General features: G+C 38.8%; 2 protein-coding genes across 6 annotated transcripts; one reads left to right on the top strand and one right to left on the bottom strand.

The window, feature by feature from the left end:
* Positions 1-112: 112 nt before the first annotated feature.
* On the bottom strand, positions 113-12,980 carry LOC117983915 (borealin-like). Of its 4 annotated transcripts, none has more exons than XM_069499805.1 (7): positions 12,731-12,980; positions 11,990-12,114; positions 9,202-9,277; positions 5,009-5,068; positions 2,914-3,137; positions 2,117-2,217; positions 113-1,491 (listed from the first exon to the last, which is right to left on the bottom strand). In XM_069499805.1, exons 1-7 carry the CDS (start codon positions 12,810-12,812, stop codon positions 1,293-1,295), a joined length of 867 nt encoding a protein of 288 aa, XP_069355906.1. In that variant the 5' UTR covers positions 12,813-12,980; the 3' UTR covers positions 113-1,292. The 4 variants fall into 4 exon arrangements, with proteins under 4 accessions (XP_069355906.1, XP_034826448.1, XP_069355907.1 ...); XM_034970557.2 differs by having other exon boundaries at positions 2,914-3,134; XM_069499806.1 differs by lacking the exon at positions 5,009-5,068.
* Positions 12,981-13,292: 312 nt separating this feature from the next.
* On the top strand, positions 13,293-27,675 carry sax (type I BMP receptor saxophone). Of its 2 annotated transcripts, XM_034970287.2 has the most exons (12): positions 13,293-13,431; positions 14,006-14,123; positions 14,847-14,867; positions 15,713-15,910; positions 16,418-16,630; positions 17,665-17,759; positions 18,805-18,974; positions 19,491-19,676; positions 21,894-22,040; positions 23,006-23,187; positions 25,608-25,818; positions 26,926-27,675. In XM_034970287.2, the coding sequence occupies exons 1-12, from the start codon at positions 13,371-13,373 to the stop codon at positions 27,076-27,078; spliced, it is 1,755 nt and encodes a 584-aa protein (XP_034826178.1). In that variant the 5' UTR covers positions 13,293-13,370; the 3' UTR covers positions 27,079-27,675. The 2 variants fall into 2 exon arrangements, with proteins under 2 accessions (XP_034826178.1, XP_034826179.1); XM_034970288.2 differs by lacking the exon at positions 14,847-14,867 and having other exon boundaries at positions 13,296-13,431.
* The last annotated feature ends 42 nt before the right edge of the window (positions 27,676-27,717 follow it).

Raw genomic sequence — 27,717 nt, 5'->3', positions numbered from 1 at the left:
AATTTGTGTAGTCCACGCGGACGAAGTCGCGAGCATAAACTAGTTATTAATTACCATCGTTAAAATAAATTATAATTAGTATTATAATAAACAATATTCAGACTAATATTTATTGTACAAATTCAACACAACTCTACTAGAAAGGAAGAATAAAATTAAAATTAGAAAGTACAGACATACAATACACACAATACACTAAAACAGCCATAACATCAAGAATTAATAATAAACACAACATACAATATATGTTATTAAAAAACCACACATTTTATAATCTACATTCACGACAATAATTTGTACACATTATCTTTTAAGACACACATCTTACTATTTTACCAATATTTTTAAAGCCAGATTTATGTACCACACAAAATCCCGTAGCGTTAAAAGTAATGTGATAGTTGTTATCAAGACACTTGCATACCTACAACGTTGCTGTTATTACAATGTCTGTTGCAAATGTCTGTGGCGTCATCACACTATGTTACATAAGTCGATGACATGTGTTTGTGTGATGTGTGTGTGTGCAGTGGCAAGCGCTGTAGTTTTATATGGTGGGAGGCTCCGGGTTCGATTCCTGTCAGGGCGATTTGGGAATTTTTATTTTCGAAATTGTCTTTGGTCTGGTCTGGTGGGAGGCTTCGTCCGTGTCTAGTTACCACCCTATTGGCATAGCCGTGCCGCCAAGTGATTTAGCACTCCGGTACGATGCCAATAAGGAGTATGGGTTTAATAAAAGTGCCATATTTCTTCCAAGTTAGCACGCTTCCATCTTAAACTGCATGACCAGGTGAAATCGTAGTCAAGGGTTGACTAGTAACAATAAAAAAAACCTTTCCCAGTTTGTCCACTGGTATCAAGATCAGACTAAGGGCTCCCCTGCCCCTCTCCAATTGGGATGATGCCTATGTCAAAAATAAACTATTTCTCAGTTATTATTAAATAGAGGGTCTTACAGAATACGTAAAATCCACGCTCTTTGTTAGTTTTAAGTGTAATAACTATTTTATTTAAATTATTGATTCTAAAAAAGGACGTCAAATCATTGTGACGTCACATGCCAGTATTTCATAGAAACTCGCATACTGAGCGCATGTTTTGACGCTTTATAAAAAAAATACTGATTTGACTGGTTGTTAAATACCGGATTGTTGTTATCTGTTATTGTGTAATTGAGTGATTTCCATTATTTATAATGGAAATCACTCACGGTAGTTAAAACGCTAAAATACATATTGTTGTTGCTGCAATGTCTGTTGTGAATGCCAGTTGTGTCACCACACTTTGTTACATCATTCAATGACCTGCTCGCCCAACTTGACCACTTTAGCCAGGTTATCTTTGAGGGTCTTGAGCTGACCCAGCACGGTGTTATCCATCAGCGAGAAGGGGATGCCGTGTAGAGAGGTTCTCAGTTGCTGCGGTTGGAGGGACAGCATTGTGCCGTCTTGGAGCACTATATTGCAGTGGGCCTTGTCTGTGGGCTTCATGCTGGAACAGAAAAGAAAATAAATGAAATTAATAGAATGAAAATTTACACTGACACTAAAACCCGGTATCCATTTAGGGCCCAAGACACGGATCTGCCCGCGAAATTCAAATTTAATGTGGTTTTTCACAATTTGTAAACTAATGCGACAAAGTAGACTTATGGCATTCAAATTTCGCCCCTAGCAATATCATCTTCACAGGGTTATATAAAAATCTTTACTTGAAAGTGTCCAGAAGAAATTAGTCAAAACTAGCTTATGCTCGCGACTTCGTCCGCGTGGACTACACAAATTTCAAATCCCTATTTCACCCCCTTAGGGCTTGAATTTTCGAAAATCCTTTCTTAGCGGATACCTACGTCATAATACGTCATAGTCAGTCAGTCAGTCAGTCATTCAGTCAGTCAGTCACCTTTTCCTTTTATATATATAGATATTTAGATAATGACTTATTTGTGAGTAACTAAAACTAACGTTGTATACAAGTTCCAAGATACAAATATTAGAACAGCTGTCCAGCTGTTGTGTATATCCTGGACATAGGGGAAGGGATGACGAGGAATATTCTTACGGCTAAGCGCATATCACCAGCGTACCTACAGGTATAAATAACGAAGTATACTCACGTGTTGCACAAGTTGGACATGAGAGGCGAGCCCGACATGGAAAACACCATTTCGCCCATCCGCGGCTGTCGCAGCACTGCCAGCGGGGTGTTTGGAGCTACCTGCGGGCGTCAGACAGACAGAATATCATTCTGAGTATATTGTACAGTTGTCTAAACTCTACTCATATGAGGAAAGACTAGCAAAACGGTTCACTCCGGTGGAATTTCTGAAAATCCCTTAGGGGTGGAATTTCAAAAAATCCTAAAACATTTATTTTGAACCGAAAGCACAAATACAAATTTTCTTGAAAAATGACATCATGCTTTTAGAGGAAAAGAGGATGAGGGGAAAAGGAGATGATTTGGAAAAAGATAAGCAAAAAGAAAATGAAATGGAAAAAGATGAGAAAAATGTATGAATTGGAAAAGTTGACAAAAGAGGATGAATTGGAAAAAGTTGAGAAAAAGAGGATGAATTGGAAAACGATGAGGAAAAGGGGGATGAATTGGAAAAAGATGACGAAAATAGGGTGAATTGGAAAACGGTAAGGAAAAAGGGGATGAATTGGCAAAAACATGACGAAAAAGAGGATGAAATGGAAACAGATGAGAAAAAAGAGGGTGAATTGGAAAAAAGATGACGAAAAAGAGGACTAATTGGAAAAAGATGTTGAATTGGAAAACGATGAGGAAAATGAGTGCAAATTGGAAAGAGATTAAAAAAAACTAGGATGAAAGGGAATGAATATAACGTAATGAGGGAACAAGGTTAAGGTAATGATGGAACAAGCTGATGTGGTGATGATAGAAACTCACTTTGGGCGTGATGGTGGGGTACTGCGTGAGCGCGTTGTGGTTGTAGGCGGGGGTCTTGTACACCGCGGTGGGGGGCGGCGCCAACTTGTGCGCGGGGGTTCTGTACACGGAGCGCGAGCGGCGCCTCTGCGTGGTGGCTCGCGAGACAGTCTTGACGGAGCGGACCGAGGCGTCTGCGGAGCGCGAGCGGCGCCCGCCCGTGCGGGACACTGACGGTGGACCTGCTAATTGGGTATTTTCCTACTTTTGAATTTGATAAATATTATTACTTTATTATAAACTAGCTTATGCTCGCGACTTCGTCCGCGTGGACTACAAAATTTCAAAGCCCTATTTCACCCCCTTAGGAGTGGAATTTTCAAAAATCCTCTTAGCGGATGTCTACGTCATAATAGCTATCTGCATGCCAAATTTCAGCCCGATCCGTCCAGTAGTTTGAGCTGTGCGTTGATAGATCAGTCAGTCAGTCAGTCAGTCAGTCAGTCACCTTTTCCTTTTATATATATAGACTAGCTTATGCTCGCGACTTCGTCCGCGTGGATTACAAAATTTCAAAGCCCTATTTCACCCCCTTAGGAGTGGAATTTTCAAAAATCCTTTCTTAGCGGATGTCTACGTTATAATAGCTATCTGCATGCCAAATTTCAGCCCGATCCGTCCAGTAGTTTGAGCTGTGCGTTGATAGATCAGTCAGTCAGTCAGTCAGTCAGTCACCTTTTCCTTTTATATATATATAGACTAGGATAAAAATAATGACATATACACTGAAAAAAAATATTTAAATCCAACAAAGATTTACAAAGTTACAGGCATTTTAATTTTGGAGTGGGAGGGTCTTCTATCCCTTTCTCGCCAAACGAAAATTTGTATGAAACCGCACGAAGCTACTATGGCATTAGTAAGGTGTGACGTCAAAATGCTATATCGCTATCTGTCTAATCAGAAATATTTAAATGCTTATAACTTTTTTGTTATTTGATCGATTTAATTGGTTTTTTCAATTTACGTCATTATTTTTATCCTGGTTTATAACAAAGTAATAAAAAAATTGGAGTCAAATACCCATTGTGCAAAAACCATAATAACAAGACCCTTTATGCACTGCGTCTGATTCTGAATCTGGGAATTCTCGATGAAGTAGCAGGATTACTATTTGTATGAGGAGTTACGCACTAGATCTGAATTTTGTTTCCCGAAGCCGTTAAACGAAGTTCTGATCTAGTGCGCAACCCCTCATACAATAAAAAGTACAGTATGCGGCAGAAAATAATGTACATCGACTTTTAGGATGAGATTTCGGCTTTGTAAAGCTCTCTGTCACTCATACCTATGTGACGTTTTGTCGGTCTAAACGACAGAGACAATGCTCTACAAACCGCTATCTCTTTCTAAAGGTCGATGTACATTATTTTCTGCCGCGTACTGTACCTTGCATCAGTCTAAACGCAGCACAAAACTAATCGGCCACACTGATGAAATATAGTTCGTACAAAATGAGAACTCGCGCGCCATTTTAAGTCTTACTCAACTGTCATAGTAAAAATAGGATTCACTAGAATTAGGACTAAAATCATACTCTTGAAATCACAAATGGCACGTGAGAACTTATTTATGCATATTATTTTATGCGCGGCTTTTTTGCCAATTTATTTAAATGAGTATGATTATTATAGAGAGAGAGCCAGCGCGTGCCAGATCTTCCTTATTTTATAAAAGCTGAAAGTTTTTCTGCGTATTGTCCCCAATACTGGGAGGAACGTTTATTTTGATCATGGTGGCTTTAGGAGATAACAAGTAATAAAGGTGAAAAAAAAATTATGTCAAAGTATAAAGTCTAAAAGTCTAACTTTTTTATATTTCTTTCAGAATAGTATTAGAAAACACGTCATGCATTGCCAGACACTTAGTGTCGTGGGAACCCCCGCGAGACACCCTTAAATGTTAATAATTTATTAAACTTTAAAGGTATCTGGCAGGGGTTTGTGGGGACAATACCCAGAGAAACTTTCAGCTTTTATAAAATAAAGAAGGTCTGGCACGCACTGGCTCTTAGGCAATTAAGGAAATGTAGAGAAAAGAACAGAAAGCTACTCACCCATCGTTTTGGTAGGACCCTTGCCCCCGGAGCCCTGCGAAGACTTGCCTGACAAGTACCCTGATCCCAAAAAGCACCCGGTTAGTGGAAAACATGACTGGTTAGCCTTAGACTGGAGGCACACGATGCGTTGCGGCGCCGCACCGCAAAGATTTCACCGTATCAGCGGGCACACGAGCTGTGCGGCGCCGCAACGTTGTTATGTCGCAGCGGTGCCGTAGCAGCGTTGCACAGTATGTTAATAAAAACAACAGCGGTGCCGCTCCGACGTCGCATCGCATTCACCCCTCCCCGCCTCGTCTCGGTGGTTGCGGCGGCGGTGCGGCGCCGGAGCGCATCGTGTGACATGCCACAGATATTTCTATGTAAGACGACGCAGCGACACCGCTCCGGCGCCGCACCGCCGCACAGTGAATCGTCTAGAACAAGCTAGCTGGACAAAAACATTTTTTTGTGGATTCTAATTATTATAGCTATGAAAAATGATATTTTGTTGTGATACTGCATAAATTATAATTAAATAATTATTTAAAGGTTTCAGAATTTTTTAAAATAAAAAATCAAATTTGGTGTAAAAAATAATATGATTAAAATCAGTAATATAATAACAAGTTAAAGAAGAAAATAAAACAACATAAAATACCAGTTAAAATCACTTAAAACTACCTTAAAATAAACAAAACCTAAAAGTATACAATAATATAATTAATCAGAGCACTCATCATCACTTTCACAATCAGACGAATCAGATATCACGTAATCTTCTTCATCACACGGTTGAATATTACGTGATATCTGATGTGTTGGTATTGAAGGAGGGACAATCAAATTTAGTACTTCTACTGGTAATTTCTCAGTCTTCTTTCTTGGCACTTCTCTGAGTGAGTTTATTACAGGATCGGATGTTATCAAGAGCATATACAACAAGTCTGCACTTCAATCAAACGTTCAACAGTTTTATTCAAAATAGCTTGAAGCTTAATATCAGCGCGCGTTTCGGTCACGGAAATGTCTTCCTGCGAAGGATAGCACGATTTTTTGGCTTTACAGAGACTATGATAAGATGGAAACACTTCATGTCCCGCCTTTAATGACCACTTTCGCGTCTTTTTATAAGCGTGACTGGTACACCTAGAATCTACATAATAAGCTAATGCCTCGTCAATATTTAATCGCCTACCACTACAAACATCACCACCAGATTTCCTTTTTTCTGGAGATTCCGAACTTCTTATCAAAGAAGCTACGTTTCTGTGACCCGACAAACGATGTGCCACTTCCGCAGCTGTAGTTAACTCACAAGCACTGCGCGATTGCACTAAATCTTCAACCCTGCGTTTTTTGGTTTTGAAAGATGTTTCTTCAAAATTCTTTTTAGGTCTCCCTTGAGGCCGACTTCCTTCAGATGATGTGGAAGGACAAGCCTGATGTATGCTAACTTTAAATTGTATGTCTGTCCCCTCGAGCCAACTTTTATTTTTCTGAAGAAAACGATCCTCCACCATTTTCGATGCAGTCCACTTTTCAGCTAATTTTAACGAAACACTTGCTATTTGTGACTGAATACTCCTCCGTGAGTCAGGAGTCATATCAGTTATAGAAAATTTTTCAGTAATAAAACTCATTAGACGAGCATTTCTCTCTTCTTTGGCATGTTTCCGTCACTCTTCGAAAAATTCTATTTTCGAAATGGAATGCACGTGTTCTGAAAAAAATTTATTACGATGAATTGGAATCGTTGTAGTATTAAAATTATATATCATATTGAAGCTTAGAGTAGTAGCTATATTATATAAAAAAATTAGACTGGATACATGTGGATACAAAAAGTTACATTCCTTGGAAATAAAGATATTTAAAAAAGACGACATTTTTTTGAGTGTTTTGTTCAAAAAATTTTAGACTACACATTATCTGTTATTAGAATCAATTTGAAGTAAAATAAGAAAGTACTTACCCTCTAAAGTAAAATCCATCATAGCAGAAACTATAATATTCAGCACAAATTTTAATAGGTGTTCTCGAAAGCACTGCACAATTGCAACTAAATTGTTTACGTAAATGTAATTACCTTATCACCTGACTTCAAATGTGTATAACTTATCGTAATGGAATGTTTGGCGTAATTATTACCTGGATTAATGATAATCATTAGTGACAAATGACCATCAATTAAGTGATTCTTTGAATTGACTTTTGTCCACCTAGCTTGTTCTAGGCGATTCACTGTGCGCCGCCGCCACGCATCGTGTGCCCCCGCTCTTAGTAAGATGATTGTGTTTCGAATATTGATTTGTGCATATTTTTAGGCAGCTTTTCCACCAGAGATGTGGTATGCAGACATTGACTTATAAATTACTTCGTATGGACAGGGCTCTCTTTTTCTCTTTACTGTAAATGTTTTTGGTACAAGTAACAAAAAAAAACCGCATAGCAAATCTCTGGTAGAAAGCAGCCTTAATGTTGTGCATTATGACATGAGGGACTCGCTGAACGGCCTCTACTTAATTCCGGTGAAATTTTTGAATCCATTACAAGTAATTTTATACACATTATATGGAAAACCTTAAGGTTCCGTACCGTAAAGGAAAAAAGGAACCCTTATAGGATCACTTTGTTGTCTGTCAAGAAACCTATAGGGTACTGTCCGTTGACCTAGAATCATGAAATTTGGCAGGTAGGTAGATCTTATAGCACACGTAAAGGGAAAAATCCGAAAACCATGAATTTGTGGTTACGTCACCAAAAAAAATGTGTTCATGAACAAATATTAATATTTTCAATTTTCACGATAACTATACCAAGTGAGGTATCGTACGAAAGGGCTTGACTTGTACAATTCCTAAACAGTTTTAATTTATTTTTATGCATAATATTTTTGGATTATCATGCAAAATGTCAAAAAAATACGAATAGTACGGAACCCTCGATGCTCGAGTCTGACTCACACTTGACCGGTTTTTATCATGATTTCGTATTATGTACGTGAATTTTTGCAAAACTATTCAACTTTTTATACAAAACAAATACTTTTGAAATTATTATTATGTAATAGCCCCTACATTATTAGTTTTTTTATAGTCTCTAAAGACGCTACTATTATGCTTACAAAATGACTTTTCACGCGCCATTTTAATTTTGTGTGTCAATTGTCATGTCAAAAGTACTATTTTAGAGATTAACCCTCAGAACAAGGACTGTTAGAAGTAGCCCTATTGTGACACTTACTATTAGAGCGAGATAGCTAAATGCATTTAAGCTCTTGTTAGAACGTGACAAAATGATTATGTTTTGTCCTTATCACCGTGGCCACTTTTTTTTGTTTGCCAAAATGTATTTGTACGTGAGTATTTGGCAAACAACGTGAAGTGTAGAAGGAATGACATTTCACAAGTAAGAAAATCTGCTTGAGCGAGAGGGACTGCAGAGGTTGCCACGCTAGTTGCAAACCTGTGGATGAACCGTACTTTTGACGTGACAGTTGACCCGTAGAGTTAAAATGGCGCGTGTGAAGTCATTTTGTATGGACTATAGAGTAAATGAATTTATTAGGAAACAGACAAGGCTGTCCTTTTATGAAAAGAAAAAACAACTGAAACTATTATCTTTACTCAAAAAGCTTTCTACGTAGGTATTTAGATGATAAAAGTATATTATAGCCCACGACAAGTTGAGATGGCAATAGGGGTATGAGGCGGCGGGACGTCCCGCACATCCGCAGTTATAGAACTTTTAGGGTTCCGTACCTCAAAAGGAAAAACGGAACCCTTATAGGATCACTTTGTTGTCTGTCTGTCTGTTTGTCTGTCCGTCTGTCTGTCAAGAAACCTACAGGGTACTTCCTGTTGACCTAGAATCATGAAATTTGGCAGATAGGTAGATCTTATAGCTGACATTTGGGGAAAAATCTGAAAACCTTGAATTTAGGGTTAGATCACACAAAAAAAATTAATTGTGGTCATGAACTAATAATTAGTATTTTCAATTTTCTAAGTAAGATAACTATATCAAGTGGGGTATCATATGAAAGGTCTTCACCTGTGCATTGTAAAACAGATTTTTATTTATTTTTATGTATCATAGTTTTGAATTATCCTGCAAAATGTCGAAAAAATACGACTGTAGTACGGAACCCTCATTGCGCGAGCTTGACTCGCACTTGGCCGGTTTTATTTTAAAAACAAATGACATACCATCATCATGAGACGCTGTTCTGGTGGACTGGGCTGCAGATGTTCTGACTTGGGGTGGCAGGTTTGCCTCTGCTTTCTGAAATAATTTAAATATGAATTAGGGCAGCCTTGTGGTAAACGACGTTAAACTACACTCGGCGTCAAAAAAATCGCACCTTTCAAAAAATCTACTTCAAACAATTTTAAACCTTATTTGACATCAATAATGAGGGTCATGTTGGGTATCATTTGAAAGGGGATGAAATGGAGAGCACAAAAACAATTCAATTGATTATTTTTCTTTTACTGGAAGAGCACAAAAAAAGAAGAAGAAAACACTTACAATTTTGCTTCTTAAGACAGCCGCTAGTTGCGCTACCTTTTGTAGGTATAAAATGGTCAATACAGGTACAATCGGGGTCATTCGCTATCTAACCGTTGAAGTGGACACACGAGAAGCTCATTCCCAAGAAAAATACCTTTGAAGATGGATACCACTATTGATGAGGCCGCCCAAGTGATTGCACTACTGCAATCAGGCATGCGGCAGTGTGATGTCGCTCGGCAACTCAACTTGAGCCGTTTTTCGGTTCGAAGAGTGTACCAGCGTTTCCTGGAGACCGGTGGCTTCGTCGGAAGACATGGGTCTCGGAGAGAGACGACCGATTCATCGTAGTGACGTCTTTGAGAAATCGGTTCTTAAATGCTGTTGAGTTGCGACAGCAGCTCCAGACAACTAACAGAAGAACTGTGAGTGTGTCTACGGTTAGACGAAGACTGAGGGAGAAGAAAATAGCGGCGCGAAAAGCTGCTACGGGTCCCAAATTGACCGCAGAGCATCGGCGAGCCCGCTTGCAATTCGCTCGCGAACACGTCAATTGGACCCTCGAACAATGGAAAGCTGTTCTCTTCTCAGACGAGACGAGAGTGTGCCTTTTCTGCAACGACAGACGCAAAAGAGTGTACAGAAGACAGGGTGAACGATTCGCCCAAGCCTGCATCCAGGAGACGGTGGAATATGGAGGCGGTTCTTGTATGTTCTGGGGCGGCATGTCTGCCGACGCCAAAACCGACCTTGTTTGCGTCTCCCGGGCTCGAGGTGCTCGCGGGCAAGGGTCACTGACTGCTCACCGGTACATCACAGAGATCCTGGAAGAACATGTGGTCCCCTATGCCAGTTTTGTTGGCGAGGGGTTCATGTTGATGCACGACAACGCTCGCGCTCACACTGCAATTATTTTGCGCGAGTACCTTCAAGAGGTTGGGATCTCTGTCATGCACTGGCCAGCAAGAAGTCCAGACCTGAACCCGATTGAGCACCTATGGGACCATTTAAAACGCAAGGTTCGGTCTCGTGATCCCGCTCCTACGACTCTCCAGGAACTCAAAGATACTGTTATTGAGGAATGGAACACTATCCCTCAAGAAGACATTTTAAAATTGATAAGATCCATGAGGGATCGTATGGAAGCCGTCATCAGGGCAAGGGGGGGTAACACTAGATTTTAGATTATTTTTAAGATCATTTTTTGTATTCTTTTTTGTATAATTAATCTGTTTTAAATTAAGGCTTAATTAAGGATTTTTACTGTTTCATAAACTTCTTTTTTTGTGCTGTTCCAATAAAAGAAAAATAATTAATTGAATTGTTTTTGTGCTCTCCATTTCATCCCCTTTCAAATGATACCCAACATGACCCTCATTATTGATGTCAAATAAGGTTTAAAATTGTTTGAAGTAGATTTTTTGAAAGGTGCGATTTTTTTGACGCCGAGTGTAGTTAACGATGCAAAAGAACTTGTAATAAGTCAACTTGAATAAATAAATTCTATTCTATTCTTGTAGCAGGTACTATAGCTACCTATATTAACCTTATGCAATTGTAAAAAAAAACCACCCAAGTGCGAGTCCGGCTCGCACACCAAGGGTTCCGTACTACAGTCGTATTTTTTGCACATTTTAGAACTGTTGTAAGACAATGTTTTAGAATTCACAGGTAAAGCCCTTTCATATGATATCCCAATTGATGTAGTTATCTTACTTCGAAAATTAAAAATACGAATTATTGGATTGTGCCTACATTTTAATATTTTTCTTGTGATGTAACCACAAATTCACGGTTTTCAGATTGTTTTCCCTTATGTCTGCTATAAGATCTACCTACCTGCAAAATTTCATGATTCTAAGTCAACGGGAAGTACCCAGTAGGTTTCTTAACAGATAGACAGACAGTCAGACAACAAAGTGATCCTATAAGGGTTCAGTTTTTCCTTTTTTGGTACAGAACCCTAAAAATACACTTGTATACCAGTGGCATGTACCCTTATAGGTCTTTAACTTTATACAGGGTGGCCAGTCAATTGACATCACAAAAAAAATTGGGTCTGTTGAGGGGTATCTGAACCACACCCATGTATGTTCGGCAAGTTTTTATAATTAAGGAGATTTGATTTTTTGTGACCTCCACGCTCGCCTAGTTTGCCTTAGGGATAATCCGCCACTGTTTGTAACCCTGGTTATTTTATCCTGAAACTAGCTTCTGCCCGCGAATTCGCCAGCGTGGCCTACAGGAAACAAATGGCATTTTTTTTCACAAACAAACATTATAACATCAGGACGCGCACCCTGAACAGCACCGAATAACACATATAACCTTCCAACCCCCATTTCACCTACTCTTTAAAAAGAATAGAGCCTCCAAATTTCATGTCTTTAGGACCAGCAGTTTAGGCTGTGCGTTGATATATGTCTGTCAGTCAGTCAGGACTTTGAATTTTATATATATAGATAAAAAACAGAAGAAACATACCAATTGGCCAACTGTCTTGTTCAGATCCTCAGCACTGATGGATGCCAAGAGGAACGTGAAACACATCTCCACATCTTTGATATCTCTCTGTGCTTTGTTTTCATATTTGGTTTTCAATTCTGTCACTGAAAAATTTAAACAAAACATAACATTAAGGCCTTATCAAATACTAGCTTGTTCCCGAGACTATATCGTCCGCATGGACTACACAAATTTCGAACCTCTATTTCACTCCTTTAGGGGTTGAATTTTCAAAAATCTGTCAAAAAAAATTGTCTGTGATCTCAACAGGTGGTACAGTACGCGGCAGAAAATAATATACCTACATCAACCTTTAGAATGAAATTTCGGTTTTGTAGAGCGTTGTCTCTGTCACTCATACCTGTGACGTTTTGTCTGTCTCAATGACAGAGACAACGCTCTACAAAGCAGCTATCTCTTTCTAAAGGTCGATGTACATTATTTTCTGCCATGTACCGTAAATGGTGACTGGTAATGCGGTCTATTATGAAAATGGAAGCGTAATCCCTTATCCCATACCAAATGACAGCCTACGCAGCATCGTACCGGAACACTAGAGATCTCTTGGTGTCTGGTGGTACATCTTACCGGTGAGGTAACAAAATATCATAAACCTAACATACGAAATAATAATTACGTTTACAGGGTGTAATTTTTAGAGCATCGCAGTTTTTCAATTGCCCAGCAGTGGACGCAAATAGGATATAATACTAAACTTACCAAGTTTGTCAATTTTAATCTGAGCTTCAAAGCATTCGCCTGATTGCTCTTGTTTCCGTACAGGTCGTTTTGTGCGTGGCATTTTATTTAACTAATTGAACTGAACAGTAAGAAACTCTTTACAAATCGATTAAAACTTTGATATTATAATCAAAACAAAACGAGATAATTAAAATTGAACCGACAAAATGCAAATATATTTTTAACCGACATGCGACATTTGTCATTTAAATTTGACCACAGAATGCCACAGCAGAAGTTGAATTGAATTTGACAATCACAAACCTCAAAATACAAGGTCGCTGTCGCTTTACAAAAATTGCGATTCAATTACCGGTTTTCAAAGCCTAAATGGTCTATTTGTCTATGGATTTTAAGCAGTTGTATCTATTACCGGATGTAAATAAATTTGACTTTAGGTTCTCTAGGATTATGAATGGATCAAGGATTAGCTTGTGAGATTTGATCAAAATATGATGATAAAAAGTCTGTTATTATTACAAAATATGTTTTGATTGTTTTAGTTCTATTTTGTAAGTGAAATTAGAATCAAGCAAAATAAGTTTTTCAATTGACAGTTGTGCATTGTTATCAAATCGCTGATTGGCCAATTGTCTGTGATTGTTATGATGAATGAAGAATGGCGGACGTTGTCATATTGCGATATTTGTTCACATTTTTACTTTTAAACGCTTGCCACGGTGAGTAATTGTGATAAAGTGTATGCAGTTTACAGTGGAAACCTAAAACGCATTCGCCGTGCAAATTTTTATGTTGTTGCTTTGTAGGAAAGTGGTGAAAATGGGTTCGCTTCCGTGCCGTGGTTTCTAACATCGTTTTTATTATTGTTTTTTGGTAGGACGCAAACTCGATCGTGTTGTTTATTTAACATTTACAGCGACTAATATCAGCCTGAATAACTTTCACGTTTTATATGTATGAGAATTGAGAGTGTTTGGTAATCGAAACTTTTGACTAAATAGTGGGATTGAAAGTGGGAGGTTTTATAATTAGGGAGCTTTCTTTTACTCACAAAGCTTTTTATAAGTAATCTTGGGTTTGCTTATTCTAAGCCCATATATAGAGATACACCACTACTTTACTTATTACACTGATTCTTAGCTTGGAAATGAGTTCAGATTCGTATTCAAAAAGTGACCATATAAAAGAAAAATAATATTTCTGTGGGTAATGTTTCTGCAATTTGTTTGTTTTTTAAGTCACCTAAGAAAAAATATTATATGAATTATTGACTTATAGCCATTTGACTTGTAGCCGGACTCCCAGGGTTTGACAACCTGGAGCAAGATGGGGCTCCCAGCACAAAACCAGCCAATCACATCACAGATGACATGCTCGCACTTGATAAAAAGATGATGGTACAACAACCCAGGTGAGAAATTTTTATGTATTAATTCAGTAAGGTGTACTGTATTAATACAGTCATAACGATTTACATAATTGATAATGACATTTACTACTGAACACGGGTCAGTTTGATCACAGTCCACCATGCTCGCCAAGTGTGGAATGAGGACTCATCTTTGAGGACATTATGAAGAACTCTCAGGCATGCAGGTTTCCTCACGATGCTTTTTCTTCACCGTTAAAGCTGTTGTGTGTTCTTACACCACTCCAAAAGTTAGAGAAGGAGGATTGAACCCACTAATAGGAGGCCAGCATCTTAACTATTGGGCAATAACCACTTTACACATTATCATCATCAACCAATAGACGTCCACTGCTGAACATGTCTCGTGTAGGGTCTTCCAACGCTGCGTCTTCCTGTGCGAGGTCATCATTCCAGCGCCTTAGGACCCCAACGTCTATCATTTTTCCGAACTATTTGTCCTGCCCATTGCCACTTCAGCTTTGCTACAACGTTTTACACATAATGAATATAAAATGAAATATGACTATAAGTCCCCCAAATTGCTAAAATTTTAGTGACGTCAGCACTAGACTGAAGTTTCTAGCTGATGGTATATTTTTATTTCGGCTGAAGTCAAAATGACGTCATTTAGATGTTAATGACACATGGTTCCAGCATAATAGCAATTTGCGGGCCTTATATATTATGTAATTAAATTGATTGTTATTTTTATCTGCTGCTAAGAAGAAGGAAGTTTCAGAAAAGGTATTGTTTTTTTTAAATGTTAGGGTTCCGTACCCCAAAAGGAAAAAGGAATCCTTATCTAGGATCACTTCGTTGTCTATCTGTCTGTCTGTCTAACCATCTGTCATGTATGGCAAGAAAACCTATAGGGTACTTCCAATCATAAAATTTCGCAGGTAGGTAGGTCTTATAGCACAAGTAAAGGAAAAAATGCGAAAACTGAATTTGTGGTTACATCACATACAATTTTCTAAGTAATATAACTATACCAAGTGGGGTATCATATAATAGGGCTTTACTACATTCCATAACAGATTTTCATTTATTTTTATGTATAATAGTTTTTGATTTATCATGCAAAATGTAATGTAAAGAATTCCGACAGGATTTCTAGAAACCGAAATCCAGACAGATCAAGTTGCAGGCATCATGTTGTGTAAAATGAAAAGCTGACTGACTGTTTTTTTTTTTTAAAGAATATTAGCCATGTTAAATGACTAATATTCCCCTTTCCTCTCCAACTAAGCGTCAGGCTTGTGCTAGGAGTAGGTACGACAATAGTGCAACGGGTGGGGTTTGAACCGTCGATCTTTCGATTTTCAGTCCATTCCTTTACCGGTTGACTGATCTATCAACGCACAGCTCAAACTACTGGACGGATCTGGCTGAAATTTGGCATCCAGATAGCTATTATGATGTAGGCATCCGCTAAGAAAGAATTTTTGAAAATTCAACTCCCAAGGGGGTGAAATAGGGGTTTGAAATTTGTATAGTCCACGCGGACGAAGTCGCGAGCATATGCTAGTTCATGATAAAACAGTGTACCTTTTGTATTATGTACTGGACACCTTGCATACATTTTACAGGTACAAATGCCATCTATGCGAGTCGCCCGAGTGCGGCGACAGCGACGCGACAGTCGCGCAACAAGTGTGCGGATCGGCGTTATACTGTTTCAAGTCGACAGTGCGCGCGTCGGACGGCGCGTTGCGGCATTCCCGCGGCTGCTCTACGCACCGCGACCATTATCAGTTCACTTGTCGCACCAACCAGGCTTCCCAAAGGTTAGTTACGTGATATGAAACGCGACATTCATCTATGCGACTCGCCCAAGTGCGGCGACAGTCGCGCGGCATTTTGCGCGACATTCATCTATGCGAGTCACCCGAGTGCGACAACAGTCGCGCGACAGTCACCTATGCGAGTCGCTGAGTGCGGCGACAGTCGCGCGACTTTCATCTATGCGAGTCGCTGAGTGCAGCGACAGTTGCGCGACTTTCATCTATGCGAGTCGCCCGAATGTAGCAGCAACGATGCAAGTGCAACAGTCGCGCGACATTCATCTATGCGAGTCGCCCGAGTGCGGCGACAGCGATGCAACATTATCTTATGTACACAAAATGGTTTGCAACTGTATTTATAGAATAGAATCAAATATTATTATACATGTCTCATACGCGGCTTTACTCAAGTGTTTAGTTGACGTTAGCCCGACTAATTTCGAACCCATTCGGGGTCCTTTTTACAGGGACTCAGTATTATTTTCATTTAACCTTTTTTTTTTGTTCCAGGCCACGCAAACGTCACGCAGGGCAGCTAAACATAACTTGCTGTCAAGGTGACATGTGCAATGATGGCAGCTTTCCTTCCTTGCAACCATCAGACATGGCCATAGAGCCCCTAACCGCTGGAGCCTGGAAGCTGTGGCTCAGTGTGACGTTGTCAGTGCTGGCCGTCAGTGTCATAGGAGCCATGGCTATATTGGTGCTGCGCAGGAGTCACCGGTGAGTGAACAACAACGCAGCTCTCTCTCTCTCTCCCTCTCTCATCACAATTATTACAATCTCAATTGTTCTGATTGGCTGAATTTGTAAGATTCTTGTTGCAACAATGCATTTTAGCCAATAGTGAGCAAGCATTAACCAATCAGAGATGATTGCGATCGTGACATTGTGGCTGTCATTCTCCCGCAATCGCGCAGCAGTTCAAGAATAGATTAGACAAACATTTGGAAAACTCGAAGTATTTCTGAAATAGACGCATCAGCGAAAGCTGCTTACCTAAGTAAGTCTATTAAAAATAATAATAATAATCTTCAATGAACCAAAAGCTTAATATGCTGTAATCCGCTGAAACAGTTTGAATTTGTATGGTGCAACATGCAGCATGCGAAATGCACCGCCCGCCCTCCCACTGCTAAACATGCAGGAAAAAGCAGCCACCAGGCAAGCAATACGCATCACCACACAAATACCAGAACACACTCCTCGTTCATGTACATGTTCATTGTATATCATGGACTTCCGCAAAGTAACGCCTGCTTCTATCCATACTAATATTATAAATGCGAAAGTGTGTCTGTCTGTCTGTCTGTCTGCTAGCTTTTCACGGCTCAACCGTTCCACCGATTTTGACGAAATTTGGTACAGAGATAGCTCGCATCCCTGGGAAGCACATAGGCTACTTTTTATCCCGGAAAATTGAAGAGCTCCCACAGGATTTTTAAAAACCTAAAACCACGCGTACGAAGTCGCATCAATCTTAATATATAAAAGGAAACGGTGACTGACTGACTGACTGACTGACTGACTGATTGACTGACTGATCTATCAACGCACAGCTCAAACTACTGGACGGATTGGGCTGAAATTTGGCATGCAGATAGCTATTGTGACGTAGGCATCCGCTAAGGAAGGATTTTTGAAAATTCTACCCCTAAGGGGGTGAAATAGGGGCTTGAAATTTGTGTAGTCCACGCGGACGAAGTCGCGAGCATAAGCTAGTAGTACAATTATAATCTTGTGATTGATTGTTACAGATTACGTGTCTCACGCGCAGCACAGAAGCTGGGCGCGGACTCTAACTATTTCCCCTCCATGTACAGCCCGCATGTCACCAGCGCCTATTATGAAGGTAAGACAACGAAAAAAATCTATGTACAACTAGTTCTTCAAGCAAAATATAGCAATTTTTAGCAAAATGTTTTGTACCTATATCAAATATTTGAAAAGAGCAACCGCCGAGTTTCTTGCTGGTTCTTCTCGGTAGGAAAGGCATTCCGAACCAGTGGTAGATGCATTCGAAAGTACTTGTAAAAGTTTATTCGAATAAAAAAGATTCTTATTTTTATTTTATTTATTTATTTATTTTTAAAAACCGGCCAAGTGCGAGTCGGACACGAAGAATTCCGTACAAAATAAAATAAAATATTTATTATCTTAACAAAGATGTAGTATTGATAGGCTATGACCTAGACCTAGACCCTGCCTCCTGAGGTGTGTGAAAAACTGTTTCAGGAGTTAATGTCTTCCCATAAAAATAAAAAAAATAAAAAGGCCTTTTATTCATCCTTAATAAATTTTTAAACAATTATAAATTATTAAATAAACAATTGGTTGACAAATTTACAAGTTTTATACATGCAAATAAAAATGCATGTATAATGTCTTCCCATACCTAATAATATATTGAAAAACAACAAACAACCATTTATTATAACTTAAAAACAGCTAGGTATAACACTATGTACTTTTTTAGGGTTCCGTACCTCAAAAGAATAAACGGAACCCTTATAGGATCACTTTGTTGTCTGTCTGTCGGTCTGTCAAGAAACCTACAAGGTACTTCCCATTGACCTAGAATCATGAAATTTGGTAGATAGCACAAGTAACGGAATAAATCCAAAAACCATGAATTTGTGGTTACATCACAAAAACAAAAATTATAATGTGTTCATGAACAAATAATTAGTATTTTCGATTTCCAAAGTAAAATGACTATGCCAAGTGACATATCATATGAAATAACTTTACTTGTACATTCTAAAACAGATTTTTATTTCTTTTTAATGCATTATAGTTGTTGATTTATAAAAAATACCCGAGTACGGAACCCTCGGTGCGCGAGTCCGACTCGAATTTGATAGATTTTTTTGTTTATAAAAATATATATTATCCAGGTCTGGAAGGGTCACAAAATGGCGGAGGTCTCCACGCGGTGGCGGCCGGGGACTCCACTCTGAGGGAATACTTGGAGTGCTCGGTGACCAGCGGCTCAGGGTCTGGTCTCCCGGTGATGGTGCAGAGGACGCTGGCTAAGCAGGTCACCCTGATCGAGAGGATTGGCAAGGTATAGTTGATTTTTTTTTTAAATTTATCTTAGAGATAAATTAATGCACCGTAGCTGGGATATATGAATCCATACTAATTTTATAAATGCGAAAGTGTGTCTGTCTGTCTGTCTGCTAGCTTTTTCACAGCCCAACAGTTTTACCGATTTTGACGAAATTTGGTACAGAGTTAGCTTACATGCCCGTAGACATAGGCTTTACAATGCAAAAAATCACGTCAATCGGTTGCTCCGTTGCGACGTGATTGAAGGACAAACCAACAAACAAACACACTTTCGCATTTATAATATGGTTACTCATGTAAAAAAAAATAGTTGGTAATGAGTACATACTTGCTTGAGTGTTTCCTACCAACTACAACCCGGGTATCTTTAAAACAAGAGTGAATAGGCATCTTCTAGGTAAACGCGTCCCATCTTAGGCCGCATCAGGACCTTCCATCAGGTGTGATTGCGGTCAAGCGTTTGCCTATAAAGAATTAAAAAAAAAAAAAAAAAAAAAAAACTTGTCCCCAGGGACGCTACGGCGAAGTGTGGCGCGGCTCCTGGTACGCGGACAGCGTGGCGGTTAAGATCTTCTTCTCGCGAGATGAGGCCAGCTGGCGGAGGGAGACGGAGATATATAGCACCGTGCTGCTCCGGCACGACAACATCCTCGCGTACATAGGCAGCGATATGACCAGCAGGAACAGTTGTACACAGGTGTGATGTAACGATGGGCGATTATTGCTAAAAAAAAATTTTTACAAAAAAAATAAAAACCGACTTCGATACACAAACACTAAAAATTGAAAAATAATTTAATTTATTACCGAATATATTATGTATACAAGAGTTAATATAGTTCCATAATAATACTTTTTGGTGCCGGTGCCAATTAGCTTTAGCTGCGCGAATCGTCTAGACTTCATATTTTTATGAGACTCCACAATGGCACCTCATTGGCACCGACCCCAAAAAATATTATTATGGAACTATATTAACTCTTGTATACATAATATATTCGGTAATAAATTAAATTATTTTTCAATTTTTAGTGTTTGTGTATCGAAGTCGGTTTTTATTTTTTTTGTAAAAATAATTTATTTCACAATTTTTAGTGGTCCCATGGAATTATGCTATGACTGGTTAAAAATCTACTGTTTACTAAGCTATTACACTGATCGCGAGCAATTTACTCTTATCCGTTGAGAAGTTCCAGTATCTATCTTCGAAGATGTTCATCAGATCTTCACCAAATTTAAATGGGACCAACTTTGAAGTATACCCTTTCAAACAAAAAAAGAATTTTCAAAATCGGTCCAGGCGTCTTCGAGTAATCGGGGAACATTCATAAAAAAAAAAAAAAAGATTCCGACGAATTGAGAACCTCCTCCTTTTTTTGAAGTCGGCTAAAAACAATCGGATGAATCGAACAATCGATTGTCTTTTATGTATCTATTATTATTGATTACTAGCTTATGCCCGCGACTTCGTCCGCATGGACTACACAAATTTCAAACACCTATTTCACCCCCTTAGGGGTTGAATTTCCAAAAATCCTTTCTTAGCGGATGCCTACGTCATAATAGCTATCTGCATGCCAAATTTCAGCCCAATCCGTGCAGTAGTTTCAGCTGTGCGTTGATAGATCAGTCAGTCAGTCAGTCACCTTTTCTTTTTAACCGACTTCAAAAAAAGGAGGAGGTTCTCAATTCGTCGGAATCTTTTTTTTATTTTTTTTTTTTTTTTTTATGTATGTTCCCCGATTACTCGAAAACGCCTAGACCGATTTTGAAAATTCTTTTTTTGTTTGAAAGGGTATACTTCAAAGTTGGTCCCATTTCAATTTGGTGAAGATCTGATGAACATCTTCGAAGATAGATACTGGAACTCCTCAACGGATAAGAGTAAATTGCTCGCGATCAGTGTAATAGCTTAGTAAACAGTAGACTTTTAACCAGTAATAGCATAATTCCATGGGGCCACTAAAAATTGTGAAATAAAAAATTTTTACAAAAAAAATAAAAACCGACTTCGTTACACAAACACTAAAAATTGAAAAATAATTTAATTTATTACCGAATATATTATGTATACAAGAGTTAATATAGTTCCATAATAATATTTTTTGGGGTCGGTGCCAATGAGGTGCCATGGTGGAGTCCCATAAAAATATGAAGTCTAGACGATTCGCGAAAGCTAATTGGCACCGGCACCAAAAAGTATTATTATGGAACTATATTAACTCTTGTATACATAATATATTCGGTAATAAATTAAATTATTTTTCAATTTTTAGTGTTTGTGTAACGAAGTCGGTTTTTATTTTTTTTGTAAAAAATTTTTTATATATACCCATTTAATTCAAAACACGATTTAAATCAAAATACGATTCGATATAACTTCTTTGATGCAAAAAATTCCGAAAATTGCTCCAAATACGCTATGTACCGTGTGGTTCGCTATGTGGTATGTACCGTGTGGTATGCTATGTACCGTGTTGTGCGCTATGTGCCGTGTGGTACGCTGTGTAGTATGTACCATGTGGTATGCTATATACTGTGTGGTACGCTATGTAGTATGTACCATGTGGTATTCTATGTACCGTGTGGTACGCTATGTGGTATGTACCAAGTGGTATTCTATGTACCGTGTGGTACGCTATGTAGTATGTACCAAGTGGTATGCTATGTACCGTGTTGTGCGCTATGTGCCGTGTGGTACGCTGTGTAGTATGTACCATGTGGTATGCTATATACTGTGTGGTACGCTATGTAGTATGTACCATGTGGTATTCTATGTACCGTGTGGTACGCTATGTAGTATGTACCAAGTGGTATGCTATATACCGTGTGGTACACTATGTACCGTGTGGTACACTATGTACCGTGTGGTACGTTGTGTATAGTGACTAATGCATGTCCTAATTCCTTTCAGCTATGGCTAATCACACACTTCCACCCGCTGGGCTCCTTGTACGAACACCTGAGCAGAACCACTCTCACGAGGCACCAGATGATGCTCATCTGTCTGTCCATCGTCAACGGCCTGCTACATCTACACACAGACATACACGGCACACAGGTGATAGGGGTTATTAGTTAGTTTAAGCTAGTAATAAGTAGGTACTAACATAGGTTAAGGAATTGTTTCTGTACTAACTACTAACACACAATTATGGGTGTACTTATGCCTGAAATAAAAGTTTATTTATTTATTTATTTATTAGACTGGTCAAATCAGGAACTGTTTATCAAACAAAGTATGTATTTCATACCAGCTCGACCTTGTACGAAATACATACATGTGACGTCATAAAATTTGATGTAATTTGACGTACTTTTTTAGTTAATAATTCCTAAGAAATAATTTATTTTTGCCATATGCATCATCACAATTGAATTGAACCATTAGGCTATTACAGCTTAAAACTTGCAGATACAGTGCGACAAGGCTATCTTGGCGTGTGGCGAAAATCGGAACTAACGTTGCCGTCAAGTGTCCCTTTTGTTTTATTGTTTGACTAGCTTATGCTCGCGACTTCGTCCGCGTGGACTACAAAATTTCAAAACTCTATTTCACCCCCTTAGGAGTTGAATTTTCAAAAATCCTTTCTTAGCGGACGCCTACGTCATAATAGCTATCTGCATGCCAAATTTCAGCCCGATCCGTCCAGTAGTTTGAGCTGTGCGTTGATAGATCAGTCAGTCAGTCAGTCAGTTAGTCACCTTTTCCTTTTATATATTTAGATTCCTAAGAAATAATTTTTTTTTTGACATATGCATCATCACAAATGAATTGAACCATTAGGCTATTACAGCTCTCTTAAAACTTGCAGATACAGTGCGACAAGGCTATCTTGGCGTGTGGCGAAAATCGGAACTAACGTTGCCGTCAAGTGTCCCTTTTTTTATTGTTTCTTGAATTATTTCCTTGAATATTCTATGCACGAATTCTATGTTCTCCAACAGCGCCCCTCCTGTCAATGTCATTCAAGTGCCAAGAGAGCCGTGTCGCACTGTAGATGCAACTATTTGGTTTGTTCGTAGGGCAAACCAGCGATAGCACACAGGGATATAAAGTCCAAGAACATTCTGGTGAAAGTGAACGGCGAATGCTGCATAGCGGACCTGGGGCTGGCGGTGACGCGGCAGCACGTGGCCAGCGACCTGACGCACAACCCTCGCCAGGGCACCAAGCGGTACATGAGCCCCGAAGTGTTGGATCAAAGGTACCCTTCCTTAATCTTCCAGAAGACATATTGGAGATGTCTCTCAACAAGTTCAAAGTTTTCATAAAACGTAAACTATAAATACTATCTGTCCCGGCTTACTCACGTGTGTAGTCGACGTTAGCCCGACTAGTTTCGAACCCATCCGGGGTCCTTTTTCAAGGGAGTCCATCCGCGCACGGTAGAGTCAAAACCGCGGCGCGTGCCGCGTTATATATATATATACAGGGTTACAGGAAAATAGGACACGATCCCGTTAAGGGGTTATAGTACAGGACATTAGCTATCAAACGACCCCTAAAGTGCTTATGCGAAAGTGTATCGTTTTCGAGTTATTCATTTTTTTATTTTTTTCTTGGTAAAAGGGTGTTTGCCACTTTAAAAATTAATAAAAAAAAGGAACAATGTATTTCAGCAGATTTTTTTTTATTTATTGCTAGTACATATCCTTGTTAATAATAAACAGTTATAAAACTAAAAAAATCTTCAAGCATTTTAAAATTACAGCCCAAAAACTGTACAAGTTTTCGATTTTTCAATTTAATTCTTTGAATAACTTGCAAATTTTCTGTAAAAATTGCTATGGCACTTATCCTGCGGATTATTTTAAAAACGTCTACGTTTCGTTAGCTATCCATTGGTACAAAAAAATTATTAAAAAAATCATAAAATCAAGAAAAAATTACACAACAAAGAGACCAGGTAGAAAATTATAACAAATGCTATTGCTAAAGAATTAAATCAGAATCAATGTAAAAACGAGTTAAATGCAAAATAGTTAAAGATTATTTTTAATGAGGTCAAAAGGTAAGATAAAATCAGTCAAGTGCGAGTCGGGCTCGCACACGAAGGGTTCCGTACCATCGTACAAAAAATAACACTTTAATTTTTTTTAATTTTTATGGCGGCCATTTTGTAATTTTTAGTATTTATTGTTATAGCGGCAATAAAAATACACATTCTGTAAAAATTTCAAGTCTCTACGTGTTAGGGTTCACGAGATACAGTCCACTGACAGACAAACGGACGGCCGGACAGACGGACGGACGGACGAACGAACATGAAATTTTCACAAAATGTGTATTTTTATGGCCGCTATAACAACAAATACTAAAAATTGCAAAATGGCCGCCATAAAAATTAAAAGAAAATTAAAAATTGTTATTTCTTGTACGAAGGTACGGAACCCTTCGTGTGCGAGCCCGACTCGCACTTGACTGATTTTATATTACCTTTTGACCTCATTAAAAATAATCTTTAACCATTTTGCATTAAACTCGTTTTTACATAGATTCTGATTTAATTCTTTGGCAATAGCATTTGTTAGAATTTTCTACCTGGTCTCTTTGTTGTGTAATTTTTTCTTGATTTTATGATTTTTTTAATAATTTTTTTGTACCAATGGATAGCTAACGAAACGTAGATGTTTTTAAAATAATCCGCAGGATAAGTGCCATAGTAATTTTTACAGAAAATTTGCAAGTTATTCAAAGAATTAAATTTAAAAATCGAAAACTTGTACAGTTTTTGGGCTGTAATTTTAAAATGCTTGAAGATTTTTTTAGTTTTATAACTGTTTATTATTAACAAGGATATGTACTAGCAATAAATAAAAAAAAATCTGCTGAAATACATTGTTCCTTTTTTTTATTAATTTTTAAAGTGGCAAACACCCTTTTACCAAGAAAAAAATAAAAAAATGAATAACTCGAAAACGATACACTTTCGCATAAGCACTTTAGGGGTCGTTTGATAGCTAATGTCCTGTACTATAACCCCTTAACGGGATCGTGTCCTATTTTCCTGTAACCCTGTATATAGATATATATAGATGCAAACACAATAGATATATATATATACTAGCTTATGCTCGCGACTTCGTCCGCGTGGACTACACAAATTTCAAACCCCTATTTCACCCCCTTAGGGGTTGAATTTTCAAAAATCCTTTCTTAGCGGATGCCTACGTCATAATAGCTATCTGCATACCAAATTTCAGCCCGATCCGTCCAGTAGTTTGAGCTGTGCGTTGATAGATCAGTCAGTCAGTCAATCAGTTAGTCACCTTTTCCTTTTATATATTTAGAAGATTTAACATGGCTAATATTCTTTTTAAAAAAAAAAAAAAAAGATCGGAGACGGTCGCAGTGATACAGGGATTCAAGAACCTGCCCCCAATTGTGTAAGAATAACCATTTCATGGCTATCGCAATCGTCAAGAAATTCTGCCCTTTGATTGGTTGATTCGCTGTTTACATTTTTTCACAGCCAATCAAAGGGCAGAATTCTTGACGATTGCGATAGCCATGAAATGGTTATTCTTACACAATTGGGGGGCTGCATAGCCCCAAATACAAGTAGAAGACATTAATAGAGCTCCGTTTTTACCCTTTGGTAATAGTATAAGTTTCTGTTGGCAGTATGAACATGCGTTGCTTCGAAGCGTACCGCAAGTGTGACGTGTACGCGCTGGCGCTGGTGCTGTGGGAGGTGACGCGGCGCGTGTCGCCCGCCAGGGAGCACCGCGCGCCCTTCAGCGAGCTGGCGCCTGCGGACCCCAGCTTCGACGACATGCGCAAGATTGTGTGCACCGACAACGCCAGGCCCGCGCCGCCTGACGACCCGCATCCGGTACGTGCCTACAGTGTACCACACCGTGCATTGTATACCCCATGGTACATTACATACCACATGGTATATAGAGTACCACACGGTACATAGCGTAACACACGGTACATTACATACCACACGGTACATTACATTCATACGGCATACATACGGCATTCCGAACCAGTGGTAAATTAAAACTACCTGACTATTCATAAGCACTTTTAAGAGGTTTACATGAATAAAAAAAACATTCTATTCTATTCTATTCTATTATATTCTATTCTACACGCCGCATTGTGTACCACATGGTCAGTGGCGTGCACAGGGTTTGAAGCCAGGGTAGGCATTAGTTAGGTAGGAACCTGTTTACTGGCAGATCATAATGAAAAATATGGTCATAATGATAAATAGCTTACAACTGGGGTAAGCAGTGCATTTATGCCATTATGACCTGTACGCTACTGCCCATGGTACATTACATACCACATGGTATATAGAGTACCACACGGTACATAGCGTAACACACGGAAGATTACATACCACACGGTATATAGAGTATCACATGGTACATTACATACCACACGGTACATAGCGTACCACACGGTATATAACGTACCACGCGGTACATTACATACCACACGGTACATAGCATACCACACGGTACATTACATACCACACGGTACATAGCGTACCACACGGTATATAACGTACCACGCGGTACATTACATACCACACGGTACATAGCATACCACACGGTACATTACATACCACACGGTACATAGTGTACCACACAGCACATTGTATGCTACACTTTACCACACAGTAAGCAACATATCATACAATATTTCAATAAGTTTGCGTTTTATTAAAACTCTGTGAGCGGATTATAATCTACTGGATGAAGGCCGCGATTATGTCCGGGTGGATTTAGGCTTTGAAAAATCCGTGGAAACACTTTAATTTTCCGGGAAAAAAGTAGCATATGTTCCCCGGGGATGTAAGCTAACGCTGTACCAAATTTTATCTAAATCGGTTAAAGTGTTGGGCAGTGAAAAGCTAACAGACAGACAGACACACTTTCGCATTTATAAAATTAGTAATGGGTTATCACATTTGCTCTGTTTTCAGACAATGGTGGGCATGGCGAACCTGATGCGCGAGTGCTGGCACCAGAACGCGTCGGTGCGGCTGCCGGCGCTGCGCATCAAGAAGACACTCCTGAAGCTGGCCGCCAACGACAACGCGATCAGGCTGAACGAAGACAATGAGGTGTATGTGTGAACAAGTGTTTAGAAGTGAACAAAATGTGTTAACAAGTGATCTAAGGAATATACATTTACAGGGTTATGCAGAAAGTGGGTTCTTACCCAAAAGGACGGCCTTTTACATTGTATAACATCTTTTACCATAGGACTCAGGACGCTTAGTATAAGATCTTACTTTGAAAGTTAAAAATACGAATTATTTGTTCATGAACACATTTTAATTTTTGTTTGGATGTAACCACAAATTCATAGTTTTCGGATTTCTCCACTTACCTATGCTATAATGCCTACCGACCTGTCAAATTTCATGATTCTAGGTCAACGGGAAGTACCCTGTAGGTTTCCTGACAGACACGACAGACAGACAACCAAGTGATCTATAAGGGTTCCTTTTTCCTTTTGGGGTATGGAACTCTAAAAATCATGATTTTTAGTTCTATTGGTCTACTTTTTATTTTATGTACGTGAACTGAGTACCTTTGTCTGTAATAACATTGTATGGTATCCCATACTTTCTATATAAATTTGTTTTCATATAAAAATCGACTCGTAATATTCGAAACTTTTCGTTTTTGTCAAATACAATAATTTTAACAATTCTCAATAATTTTTTGACATGTTAACATCTGGTTGCCATAAATAATGACTAACTATA

The sequence above is a fragment of the Maniola hyperantus genome, chromosome 7, assembly GCF_902806685.2.
Source record: "Maniola hyperantus chromosome 7, iAphHyp1.2, whole genome shotgun sequence".
Lineage (NCBI taxonomy): Eukaryota > Metazoa > Arthropoda > Insecta > Lepidoptera > Nymphalidae > Maniola > Maniola hyperantus.
Note: the sequence above shows the minus strand (reverse complement) of the source record. Positions and strands in the feature narration are given on the sequence as shown.

Coding starts and splice junctions, on each gene's coding strand:
- LOC117983915 (XM_069499805.1), bottom strand. CDS start 12,812: ATGCCACGCACAAAACGACCTGTACGGAAACAAGAGCAATCAGGCGAA. Junction 12,115..12,730: donor GATTAAAATTGACAAACTTG/GTAAGTTTAGTA, acceptor TAAATTTTTCAG/TGACAGAATTGAAAACCAAA. Junction 3,138..5,008: donor GGGTCCTACCAAAACGATGG/GTGAGTAGCTTT, acceptor ATACCCAATTAG/CAGGTCCACCGTCAGTGTCC.
- sax (XM_034970287.2), top strand. CDS start 13,371: ATGGCGGACGTTGTCATATTGCGATATTTGTTCACATTTTTACTTTTA. Junction 22,041..23,005: donor CAGACATACACGGCACACAG/GTGATAGGGGTT, acceptor GTTTGTTCGTAG/GGCAAACCAGCGATAGCACA. Junction 25,819..26,925: donor CGCCTGACGACCCGCATCCG/GTACGTGCCTAC, acceptor CTCTGTTTTCAG/ACAATGGTGGGCATGGCGAA.